The sequence below is a fragment of the Simochromis diagramma genome, unplaced genomic scaffold (assembly GCF_900408965.1).
Source record: "Simochromis diagramma unplaced genomic scaffold, fSimDia1.1 OVJJ01000320.1, whole genome shotgun sequence".
Classification (NCBI taxonomy): domain Eukaryota; kingdom Metazoa; phylum Chordata; class Actinopteri; order Cichliformes; family Cichlidae; genus Simochromis; species Simochromis diagramma.
In genome coordinates this window covers 450390-463548 of record NW_024386773.1, presented here as the reverse complement: position 1 = coordinate 463548, position 13159 = coordinate 450390, and the positions used below count along the sequence as shown (strand labels likewise).

Below are 13159 nucleotides of genomic sequence, written 5' to 3'. Positions count from 1 at the left end.
GGGCTCTAATCTGAGGTGCTGTTAACTTGATTTCAATTTTTTCTCTGCTACATTATCATAAATCTTGCTTCATATATTTGATGTCTTCAGTACGTACCTACAATGTAGAAATGTATATATATATATACACACACACACACATATTTATTAGCAGTGTGGAAGGATGTCTTAGTAGATGATTTACTTCCATTTAGATTTATCTTCAAACAATACATTTAATTCACTAAAACAAATAAAAATAAAACACGCTACGCACATTAAACTGTTTCAAACAGCATTTATTGTTGTGTGAGAAAATATTGTCTCGGGCAGATTATAGATCTTGCAATACAATTTAAATGACAAGATCAAAAATCTCCTGTGCCACCAAGGGAAAAAAAAACGAACAAAACTTGCAGGCAGGTGCAGCAGCTTCTGCCCACAGAGTTAAGGTCTTGTGCCTCCTCGCTTTTAGAGAATATGTTCCATGTTCCACATGTTGGCGAATACCATCACTGTTACAAAGAGCTACGTAGCATCATACATAAATCTTTTCAATATTTAACTTTTTAAATAACACTCTCAACTGCCACAAATTATAAATTAAAATCTAAACTCGATTTTTGCATTCCTTAAATTACTTCATGTAAGCCGATATAAACATACATTTACATATTTACAAAACTATACACATGCACTTTTACTACACTGAGGTTGTATACATGTATGTATAAGCTGTACACACACTCTCACGCACGCACGCACACACACACAAGGTTTTGCCACACATATGGCTCCAGGAGTCACCAATCCAATCCTTAAAAGTAACCATTTGTGCTTTTCAAGTTTCCTCAGCCACATTTGCATTCAAGTGCAAATTCTTGAGTGAGGATCGCAGTAGACTTTTTTCTTTTTGCCCCTCCCTCCCCCACAAACCATCTCACCTCTGTAGTGACTTCACATCTAACTAACCAGGTAGCTGCACCGGGTACGCCGACATTCTCATATCACCGTACAGTTTCACAATATGGAAAAATTAAGTAAACACTCTAAAGTCTCACCAACGACACGTCATAGCTGGACTGAGAGTTTGGGACCTCGGAGCAAATGGAATCACTTGTTCCTTTAATGCTCAATTCAATTTGTTTTTCAAAATATAGTAAAATAAAAAAAATATTTTTAGTGCTCGTTTCCAAAGCCTAAGCCTCATCCCTGAAAAAGTTTTTTAAAAAAAATCTATTTCAAAAAACTTTTAATTTTGTGCTCAAATATAAAACGCTGTTATAACAGATAAATTCCCTTTATATATATTTTTTAATTCAACTCAGGTGACGTGACTCTGAAGTGACCCTTTTCTGGAAGGAGGAGGAAAAAAATATAAATATATATCCAAGAATGACTGGAAGATTACAGGATACAGTGAGAGAGCTCACTGAGACTTCCAACTACCTGCAGCATTTAGGTGTAGCCAGATGCTCAGCAATATCAGTCAGAGAACAAATGATGCATGGTTATCGTGCATACACCAAGTAATTCCCAGAACTGCTGAATAAACATGAGCACATGAAAAACAAAGTCCTGGAGTCAAACGTTACCAAAAAAAAAAGAAAAAGTTATTTGCACCCCTTCTGATATAGTTTCAATGTGAATGCCTGCAGTAACGGCTTTGATGTAATACCATGAATATTATCCTCCCATGCATTGCTGCTTATCTTGGTCAGAGAAACGAGTCTAAGCAGAGATCCCCCCAACCTCCCACTCCCAGCTGTTCTGAAGGAGACCCTGAGACATTCTTAATCTCTCTCGTGTGTCCAGGTCCTCCTTCCAGTTGGAAGTGGCCTAAACATTTCACAAAAGAGGCATCCAGGAGGCGTCATGACAGATGCCCGAACCACCTCAACTGGCTCCTTTCAATATGAAGAAGCTACTCCGACCTCCTCTGGAATAAAGGAGCTTCTCTCCTTGTTGCTAAGAGAGATCCAAAAACCCCTCGGAGGAAGCTCTTTACCACCACTTGTATCCACAATCTTGATCTCACCACCTGCAGCTTGTGGCTGTAGAAGAGGGCGGGAAAAGAAGGTCCACTGATAAACCGACAGCTTCAGCAACACTGCACCAGTCTATCTCTGAATATTAATGGAACAAAACTCATAGTAACTGAACAAACAGAGGATCTGAAGGAGCAGCTTATACATCACCTGCAACATGCAAACAACAACATGCAAATGATATTATTATTGTTATTATAGAGAACTCTTGAAGACAAACCCGTGTCCATAGCTGTCCAAGTCCAGATATGACGTGAATGTTAAGTGGGACTTTCACACTTCAGTATACACAGTGACGTTTCAATGGCAAATACAATCTAAATATATTTTCAATCAAGAAAATCCCATTCACGATTAAATAATTACACTTTTCTCACGAAAGTCTCGACTCACTTTGGCCTAAAATAAAATCTTTATATGAACACGTAGCAACAGTGGTTGTGGAAAACAATTTAAAAAAAACGTACACAAATAAATGAACAAGTAAATCTACAAAAAAGCACTTTTTCCCCTCCTCATTTCAAAAATCAGTTTAAAAAAAACTTTTTATGCAGATAACCTTCAAATACTACACCTATTGGGAAGCGTTTGTTTTACTTTCCCAAATTTTTTAAGAGCATTGAAGAAGCTTTGTACACACAACCAGGCAGCTTATTTAAGATGATAAAATCTTTAAAATTAAATTTTATATAAATTGTATTTTTTAAATTTTATATAAAATTGGAGGGTGTGAAGTTAAGATTTCCTCTCACGTGGTTTAAATGTACCATAGCGCGGTCATAAGCAGTGTGCACAGACTTGCGAACGCTGGGCTTTTTGCCTTCCATTAACCGCAGCTTGTCTACAGTGTCGTCCATTCCCAGCGGCAGTAGTTTGTTACGAGGGAGCCATTGCCTGAAAATGAAGAGGGACATTTTTTTTTTTTTTTCATTTTACGTTTTAAATTTAGATGACAAAGACTAACACTAAAATTCAACATGAGTTTATCCCTGACTGTGTGAATCTCACCAAGTTCTTTTGGTGTCAAAGAAGAGCACTAAGAAGAGCTTCTGGTCTTCCTCCGTTTGCCTCCATTCACCAAGTTTGAGCACCTCCAGAGGAGGCACGGGAATGGGTATGCCATTGTGGAGAAGTCCTTCCTGGGGCATGTCAGGATCAACAATCTGTAACAGCAGATTATGTCATATACAGCACATTTAGCAACACAGGAACAAAGTTTATCTAGACCAAGGCTGTCAAACATAAGGCCAGGGGGCAGGAGACTGCCCGACAAAAACTCCAATCATACTACACCCAAGTAATGTGGGGTGGCTGTAGTTTAGGAGGTTGCTCCTTCGTGCCATGTGGGTGATTGTTAGACAGAAAGCACTACAGCATAGAAGAAAGTGCTTGTGTAAATGGGAGAGTGGAAAATCGCTACATAAGAGTTTAATTTAGTAATAAATAAACACCATCTACAACCATTTTTATAATGAGTAATGAAACTTGTTTAGGTTGATGGAAAGAGGAGTTTTTTTTGGTCCGGCCCATTTAATATCAAAGTGCATTGTATGCAGCTCGCGATGTAAAATGAGTTTGACATCCCTGATTTAGACCATGGAGTGTAAGATTGAATGCATCCTCACCATTGCCGGATACGACGGATATCCCCTGCATTTGGCCCAGACTAGGTCCAGTGGTGCAAGTTTGGTCTCGCTATCTAAAGACAGAAGTGTAGACTTTCCTGTGAACATGATATCCCAATACATGCAATTAATTTGTATTCATGACAGATCCTGAGCCCAAACTGAGAATAAAATGAAATGTGTATTTTTTTTTATGTGTGTAGGCTCATAAATTACTAATCTAAACAGAAAACAAAGCCATTTCACTGTGTTTTGTCTTCTCGTGATACACACCAGATCCGGAGATGTCTCCGTTCTCGCTGCTAGGAACTTTAGCCAAAGCAGGTTTACCCCGACTGCGTTTGGGAGGGGAGACACTGCAGACAGGAGTGGAAACCAAAACAAGAAGGACCTTTTTAAATTCAAGTCAAATTTATGGAAAAAACATGCATGCTTCAGTTCAGCACTAGTTTTTCCTGTCCTACTCATACTCACCTTAGGTTGGAGTCGTCTTCATCGTGTTCTGCAGAGCTGTGCTTTCCATTTGTCAGGCCTAGCAACACCACAAACCACATGGTGACAAATACAGACTTTCTTCCCCCTGTTTTCTTTAGAAAATCAAATATCTGTAATGCAGTGATCCATCCGGTCCTTACCTCCTTCTGTGGGCGGAGGAGGGAGTTTGTCTGCCTCACTTTCTGAGCTGTGGCCTCTAGACCTCAGGCGGTGTGAGGAGGGAGAAGGAGGTGCTGGGGAGGCGTTTGGGGTAGGAGGTAATGTGGTGATGTTGTTCACACTGGGTGAATTCGGGCTGGTGGCGGTGCTATCCAACCCGTTGCTTTTAGCCTCAGAGGTTTTACCGTTCTGTTGTGGAAGGGACTTGTTCTTCACCATTCGCGCGCCATTTTTTGCTTTCTTAAACAAAACTGACGTGCGACGACCGACTCCGACCAGAGACAGTGTTGGAGGCGTGCCCAGTGGCGTGACCTCGTGAACAGCGTCTGGTTCCGAAGAAGGCGTTTCTCCGACTTCAGCCTCATCTTCGCCTTGGCTTTTGCTTCCACTCCGGGAGGACCTCTGACGTTTGTAGGAACGTCCGGGTGACCTTCGTCCTCCCGTTACAATGCCCAGGACAGGGGGCTCCAGGGGAGCATCGCCTGGCAGCGGTGATGATACTGGGCAGGTAAGCTCTAGCACAGGTGGAGAGTCATCTGGATAAAAGAGAATTTTTTTTTTCATCTTACAAGTAATTCATCACCTAAAATCTTCACTGGATGCAGATTTTCCAGTGTGAGAATTTAACTTTGCTAAATTAAAACTGAAAAAAGCTAGATATTAGACTCTATGAATTATATTAAAAAAACAATAATAAGTAATAGTAATTATGTATAAACTGCACAATTACTGGCTTAATTACCTGCTTTAGGATTTGACACTGCTGTCAATAGTCCATTCTCCACATTTGTCTTCTCCCTTTTCTTTTCCTTCTTCTTCTCCGCCTCATCTTCCTCCTCCTCCTCTCCCTCTTCTTCCTTTCCTTCATCCACCTTCTCAATGCCATTCACAGACTGAGCACTTTGCTGCTGGTTCATCTTCTGCCTCAGAGTGTTGATCTCTCGGCGCAGCAGCCTAATGCGCTTGGTGCGGCCGCCACTGGTACGCATGGATGCGACCACGTCCAGTTTATCCAGTAAGGCCTTTAGTTGCTCCTCTGTGGTTAAGTGCAGTCTGTTCTCTGGGTCCAACAGAGAGTCAACTACAGAGATTACAACCACAAAAACAAGAAGGAGGAAAGAAAAAAAAAAGCCAGATGAACAAATGAAGCCTGAGGGTTACATCCAAGAAAAGATGTGATCTATGTCCCGTGCTCAACTCACCATCATCCCATGTACAGTTGTAGAAGCCATGTTTGTTTGGAGCCTCTGGCAGGTGCATGCCTGTACTGGGGTCCAGGCCGATGCTCTGAGACTGCCTGTGGGCGTGGCGGAGAACGGCACCTCCCACCTCCCGCAGTTGTAAGGCTGCTCTGTGGAACATGGTGTCCTTGGAGTTGTACTTGAGGCAGTTCGAGATCATGAGGTCGAAGTCCTCTTCTAGGTCAGTGATGGAACAGTAGGCATGTCCCTCCAGTTTGGTGCGCATAGTGGAGAAGTCCATGGGTTGGGTAATAAACTCCAGGTAATCTGGGACCTCAGCGGATCACAGAAAAAAGGAATGTCAGCAGAGTCACAGTACAGTCAAAGTAGCCATGCTGCTGAGTGAAGAGTGCATTCAGAACAGGCTGCTGTCTAACTGCACCGACCTCTGACAGATTGACGGGCTGAGAGAAGATTTTGGCTGTGTCCTTCTCTTGTAGTTGCTCCAGGGTGGATCTCAGAAGCACCAGTGCAGGAGTCAACTTCAGCTCAAGAGCAGCCTGCTGAATTTTCATCTGAGTGCGGTGACATAATCACACAGGGGAGAATACAAGGTCACTCTGTGGGGTGCAAAAGAATGACAAATGCTGCGGGGAACAGAAATTCATGCTCCCTTGAACTGTTATGTTAATTTCTCCTCATCAGCTGGTGATTTCTTAAATGAAAACATTCAATGTTTGGTCTATAAACTTGTCTCAGACTTCCTTTTAAACACACCTGCTCTCTCTTTAGCCGCTCCCTCTTGCGGATGAGCTCCACCAAAAGTCTCGCTCGTTCCAGGTCTTGCCTCAACTTTTGCCAGTATCGCAGCTCCTCTCGCGCGGCACTCAGCTTTTCATCAGGCTCCCTCTGAAAATGATAGAAAAAGCTTTAAAAAACACCATAATTATTCTTTTTGTCTCTCTTTAGTTCTCTCTGTCCAGATGAACAGCATCAAGTTTTGGGGATCTACACAAGCTGCACATCCAAAGTTGTTATAAAAGTTTAAAAGAAATCGAAAGAACGTGAGTTGAAATAAAGTATATTTACCAACTTAGCAACTGTGAACAAATCTCTTATCAGCTGTGTATTGCGTAGGACATCTTTGCCATCTCTGATAATAACTAACGACACATTTTCACAACATTTTACAGGCCATCTCGACACATTGCCCAGCAGCAGCAGCAGAACTGTGAAGGATTTTGTGGAAGCTTGCCATATTCAAAATCAGCCACTGCAAAGTGTGATGTCTGGGCTTATGTTGGATTTCAGTGTGCGAGGACGGAGAATAAGGTGTGAAGTGATTTTATTCCCGTGACTTGGCTGATTCTGATCTGAACAGACTCTCTGAAGGCCTCAGACACCAGTTACATCCTCCACTGACAGCAGAATAGAAATATTTCATTTTATTTTGTCATTTATATAATTTAAACACTCAGCTGCATTCATATTGTTTCTGCTGCTATCAGTACAGACACCAGCTTTACAGAAGTGAGAGATCTGCCTACAGTCACATGGGTCAGCGATGGCAAAACCACAGGTGCTGCGTTTGCAGTCACATGTGTGAATGCTAAAAATGTAGATTGTTTATTTTCATTTGTGCTCAGTCATTTACACACCACTGCAGTGCAGTTATTACTGAACAGTCACTGTTGTGTTATAGGTACATTTGATGACGTCTCTCCTCACCTGCTCTGCAGTCCTGTGGGCCTGTAGGTGGGAATGAAGCCGCCGTATTAAAGGCATCCCATTTCGCGACTGTCGTTTCAGCAACCAGTAGTTATGAAGCCGCTGCATGAACTGGTTCTTTCTCTGGACTTCAGCTCCTGTGCAGATCTTGTTCAGCCTGTTGAGACACAACGTGACAGTTTATAGATTAAAATACTAGTATTAACATTATAACCACTGGATAGTGACATTATGATAAGGCTATCTGTAAAAATCTCTCAGTGACATAGATTAAAATCAGACAGCAGATGGTAAAATATGGAAATTTGTACAGTATGCAAATGACACACCTGTGCGACGGGATCTGAGGCACCAGCAGCACAGGAATATTGGAGCGACGTGACCCACCAGACCCTTTTGAATTCTTCTTCTTTTGTCCTTTGGTAGCTTTCTTGTTTGGTGATGAGGGGGGACTCTGAGTATAAGACCGCTGACCCCGATTACCCCTGCCCCCCACGAGCCTCCCTTCCACAGACTCATCTCCAGACCCGTCTCGCCGAGACCCAACAGGAGAGTGATGCTCACAGAAAGCGGTCTTCTTCACGGAGAAGGTGGTGCCGTTAACACCCGTCTCCCGGACTGGGTCTATCTTCATGAACAAGCCAGCCTTCTGGGCGCAGGTGACGTGAAAAGCCCTGTAACAGTTGGCTTTGTGGCACTGAATGGAGGCTCCTCTGCCTTTCTGCTTACACAGGTAGCAGGTGAGCTTCCAGCGAGCGGGAGGGATGTTACTGACCCCCTCCACGGGCTCAAGGAACACCGTGTTGGCAAAGCAAACTTCTGGGATCCATATGGCACAGACAACATGGGCCCAACGCCCATCACTTGTCTGTTTGAAGGCACCTCCTCGGTTGGGACAGAGAACACAGTCTACAGGGCGGGAGGGGGACTGCAGGCAGCAGCGGCACAGCCACTGGCCCTCGGGGACGTAGGGCACACCGTAACACTCCTGGTGGACGGCCAGGTTACAGATGTCACAGAACAGGATGACGTTACTGTTCAGACATTCGTCATCCAAGCAGACGCAGCAGAATGCATCCTCGTCGACAGCATTCTGGGACAGAGCCTGGCTGCGGGACTCCAAGATGGACTCCCTCTCCAGGCGGTCGATGAGCAGCTCAAAAGTGTCCGGAGATACGGATGCATGGCCATCGGACACCCTCTTCTGGTTCACCATCTCCAGCCAGGCGAGGTCCTCCTCGTCCATGTCGTACTCTGCCACGCTGTCCTGCTCCTCCCCAGATTTTTCTATGTAACGATAGTAGGCTGCCGGGAGAGGAGGCGCCTCTGTGAGGGAAACCGAACTCAGCACGCGGAAGGTTGGCTCAGGCAGAGGTGTTTGGAGGGCCGGCTGCTGGAAGGAAAAAGCCGATCCTGTGTGCTGATTAGAGCTGGAGCGCTGGTTCTGGTTTGACGTGTTTTTACCACTCCTCCTGTTTTTGCCGTTTGCGGGTTTCCTCCACGTCCTGGTTTTACTCTGTGTCTGCTCACTGTTCTCCTTGTTACTGTTGCACTCTGCAATGTCCTGGGCCATCATCTCGTCCTCTGTGATAACTGGCAGAGGATCTGTGATGTTAATCCGATGGAGTCTTCCATCTAGGTCCACTTCCACTATTTTCTGAGCCTGAGCGTATGTCAAAGTCTCCCTGGATGGAGAGAGCTGCAGTCTGTAAGGGGAGGGGGGCCGCAACTGGCCAGATGTACCCCTGCCCCTTCCTCTCCCTCTGCCTCGACCCCTACCCATGCTGAGTCTGCTAACAACTGCCTCGCATTCCCACCTCCTCGTCTTCTGCATGGGACTTTGCACTAGCGCCCTTAGAAATAGAGAAGAAAAATGTTTAATGCAATGATTGAAATTGCAGCGTCAACACTATTTGGTACTTTGTGAAATTATATGCAAAGATTTACTGTAGCTGCTGTATATTCACATTGGAGAGCATGGAAGATATAAAAGCTTAGGGGAGAAAAACAGAGAGTGCCTATATTAAGATTAGTGAAAACAAAACAACATATCACCAAATTTCTTCTACAAGCAACTTTCGCCACTCAGTAGCCACCTTGGTAACTCATTTAAGCAGCTATTTTGATACCCTAACAAGGCAAAATAACTAAGGGGCATTAAACCTGCATGCATACAATTCACAGTCTGGCCATTTTTTCTACTACACATTTGCAAAAATTCAAAACAACACAGCTTCCCTTAAGGATTCATCCAGAGTGCAGACACGATCCGAACGCTTTGCTGCAAAATTCAATTCAATTCAATTTTATTTATATAGCGCCAAATCACAACAACAGTCGCCTCAAGGCGCTTTATATTGTACAGTAGATTGTACAAAATGCAAGTAGAAACACCTGCTGCGATACAGCTGAAACTATCATGAACCTCAGTCGTGGATGTGCGTCAGACAATAAAACAACTGGTTGACTCACACTTCTGCCATTACAGATTTCAAATCATCTTTGGTCCTGATTAAGCTCACTGGGTTAAGCAGGCGACCCCTTTGGCATATGGCTAATGTGGAGGCCTGGGTTCAGTTTTTGTTGTCTTCTTTCTACTATCCTACCAAATAAAGGCTAAAAAGCCCCCTACCCAAAATACATATTCTTTTAATGCTCTATCTCTGTCTTATTTAGTCACTGGGATCACGTTGTTTGGATTAACAATGAAAGCATTTCACATTAAAACTGTCTGTTTAATTTTATTTCTACAAGACAAGCAAAACGTTACATATAATTTTTGGCTGCAATTTTGGTAATGTGGAAGGTAATTTATGGTGCACCAATTTATGTACAGCATTACCTGTATATGGTTCAAATGACAGTAAAGTGATTTGACTTGATGTTGCACTGTACCGATTGTGCACTAACAATGAATCCAATTTGACAGGGGCCCATTTATTTTTCTATTATTTTCATTATTATTGCACTTTTCCAATATTCGGGAATAATTTGCAAAATTTACCGACCAATATAAAGCAACACTCAATAATCTGCTCTGCCAGGTAAAGTAGTTTTTGTATGCATGTGGCTCTTAATGTGGTTTTGTGTATGTAAATTAAGGGTCACACCCAGCATTCACACATATATTTTTATCACATTTCCAGAGTAAGAAAAATAAAGCCCCTAAAACACAAAGCGTTATAAAGACGTAATGAGAATATATAGGTTTTATGTATCCATTAACGTGGTTTTTTAATTAATTCTGCCCTAAAAGCTTGCTTTATTCTGTTTATTGGTGTTTTCTTTTTTTATTCCTGTGTAAATAATTACAGGGTAAAAGGGGGTCAGCTCGGGTGCTGTGCTCTGTAATAACACAGTAAGCACTCATGTTGCACAAACACAACTACAGTAACTTGCACTGCTTGCATTTCGCCTCTCTCACCATTGGTCAAAAGGGGAGTCCGTAACGCGAGCACAAGTCTCGCCCACCAATAAAACGCTAGCACCATGTTTTTTTTCTACCCCCTTGTTGCTGTGCCTAGTTAGGTTGAAGCGCGCTAAATACCAACCCGAGTATCTAACATCTGTCAGCCATTTTAGGCGCACAACAGCAGAGACAACGACTGTATTGCAAGTTGATTAGCAGCCCAATTATACATGCAAACAGCAGCCAGAGAGCAGGTGCACTGTATGCACCGAGTCCGAATGCATATTACATTGCATGTATGCTTTAGAACACGAGAGTGCAAACGTGCAACGTTTTCGGGTATTGCTTTGTAGTCCAGACCCCTGCAAAAAAAAAAAAAAAAGACCGTCTCTTTGCCGATGTGATAACGTTTCTCGGTCGGACAGGACACACGGATGCCGTGTGACAGAAAGGCTGATTTTCCTATCAGTCCTGAAAGTGCCGTTTAAAAAACACACCAGAGTTGTTTACCTTGTTCAGTCGTCCTCTGCAGTGCGAGTGCCCGACAGAAAAACTGCACCAAGCTAAATGTCAGCTACTGACAGACTACAATCAAGGCAGACATGCTAGCCGTTAGCTTAGCTAGCCGGTAATTTCAGGAGCGACAGCGTCATCTTCAGCACTCCCGTTCTCCGCCGTGACTGCGCTTAAACACACAAACTCGACCCGGTTTCATTGGTGTGGTTTTAACCTTTCAAACGATAGTGGTCATCAAACTAGGGACACCGAAATCCTGAAGATATCAAATTAATGTACCTTGGATGAGGCTAAATATTCAGTCAAGATGGCTTGAAAAATACGCCCCTTTAGAAAAAACCCACCTCAGCCAATCACAGGGCGCCGCTGCACCTCGCATTCAACGCGCACCGACTTCTGATTGGTCGATGGGCTAAAGCGGACTCATCGGACTCGTTCTAGAGCTCATCATCGAAAGAAGCGGTGAGGAAAACAACCGGAAATTTATTGCGCGCCTTCTGGCCTTGTCTCCCATCTCCTCCAGACCAGCGCAGTACCTGTTTCACCACATTTTCAAAGGGGAACATGCGGATTAGTTTGTGGAGCTCGTAGCAGAAACGATCAGTGAAGAAAACACATTGCTGCTACCATCAGGACTGTTACCTATCTATTTATTATTTTCATTTGTGATTACTCTTTTATCCTGACGGTATGGGTGTTTATGCTTGTTTGTGTGCACAACAGTGCTTTCTTCCTTTAAATGCCTAAGGCTACCTGAATATTGTTGCTTACTGATTTCTTAAACATGACAATGAGTTCGCCAAACTCCAATCACCCCCACAGTCACCAAGCCTCGAGCCAACAAAGCACCTTTAGGAGGATGAGGTGGAAGTGATGGGAGAGTCACATCGTGGCGGTACAACTGGCAACCATACTGAAATGATAACTTCTGCTGTTGTCATGTCAATCTGGACCAAACCTTTTGAGGAACGTTTACAGGACCTTGTTGAATCTATGTCATGAAGACTTGGCTTGATGCACGCTCAGTCATCCATGTAAGGATATCCAGATGAACAGAATCACCTCTATGGAATTGGAATTAAGTATTGAATTAAAGCACTTGTGTAGGTAAAGTGGGGTCCAACAACAGTATGCCAAAAACTCCAACATCCAGCAACAACAGCAGGAAAATGCCTCAACATTATATTCTATAACAACAGAAAGGAGCAGAAAACACAACACACTTAGTGTTTACGAGGAGAAACTTTTTCCATCGCCTCTCTCATTGGTAGAGATCTTTTAACCGCGTGAGCATGAACACTGTGAAAAGGAGTTCCCATACCGGGAGTCGAACCCGGGCCGCCTGGGTGAAAACCAGGAATCCTAACCGCTAGACCATATGGGACTTACGTTCACGTCAGAGATGTGTGCGGATGAAAAAAAAAGTTAAATAATGAGGAAACTTCTCCACAGTCCTTCGCAGTGGGTCTAGTGGATTTGTTGACAGTCACTGGCAGCTGTTACTGCTTCATTTAGACCCGTTTGGAGCGATTCTCTTGCTGCTGTGAATTTAAAATTCCGACTTTCTTTGGGAAATAAAAAAATAACAATAATACTACTCCATCACTGGCTAAATGAAGGAAATTTCATTAAATTAATTTAAAGCCACGCCGATACTTTTTGTGCACACAACGGCAACTCAACGGACCGTCTTCATGACAACCGAGCGAGCTCCACCCACTGCAGATGTAGACTGACGTTTGGCAGCTCTGAATAGATTTTTGTTTGTCACATGTGTAGTTTCAAGACCATATCCGCACGAAAGAAAACACAAAGCCTCTTGCATGGGTTATTTTTATTTTATTTTTACATTTTATTTCCCACTGACCCTTTCTGCATGTCCCTATGGGCTTCTTTCATTTCTCTAATGTGTACCTCCTGGTCTACTCTGACCTGACCTGACCTAGAAGGTCATGTTGAAAGAACAGAGGAGGCTTGATCAAGTATGCATGGGTGTGTCCTCCGGGGGAACATAGAGCC

General features: G+C 43.4%; 1 protein-coding gene and 1 non-coding gene across 5 annotated transcripts; both read right to left on the bottom strand.

Moving 5' to 3' along the window:
* Positions 1 to 257: 257 nt before the first annotated feature.
* On the bottom strand, positions 258 to 12835 carry brpf3a (bromodomain and PHD finger containing, 3a). 4 transcript variants are annotated; one of them, XM_040001013.1, is made up of 13 exons: positions 12530 to 12835; positions 7545 to 9068; positions 7216 to 7372; positions 6265 to 6396; positions 5934 to 6062; positions 5509 to 5821; positions 5049 to 5387; positions 4288 to 4842; positions 4127 to 4184; positions 3926 to 4008; positions 3653 to 3750; positions 3036 to 3190; positions 258 to 2921 (listed from the first exon to the last, which is right to left on the bottom strand). In XM_040001013.1, the coding sequence occupies exons 2-13, from the start codon at positions 9047 to 9049 to the stop codon at positions 2738 to 2740; spliced, it is 3708 nt and encodes a 1235-aa protein (XP_039856947.1). In that variant the 5' UTR covers positions 9050 to 9068; positions 12530 to 12835; the 3' UTR covers positions 258 to 2737. The 4 variants fall into 4 exon arrangements, with proteins under 4 accessions (XP_039856947.1, XP_039856943.1, XP_039856959.1 ...); XM_040001009.1 differs by lacking the exon at positions 12530 to 12835 and adding an exon at positions 11135 to 12475; XM_040001025.1 differs by lacking the exon at positions 12530 to 12835 and adding an exon at positions 11135 to 12474 and having other exon boundaries at positions 3653 to 3726.
* On the bottom strand, positions 12453 to 12524 carry trnae-uuc. The gene has a single exon. It is a non-coding gene; the product is annotated as a tRNA-Glu (tRNA).
* Positions 12836 to 13159: the final 324 nt, after the last annotated feature.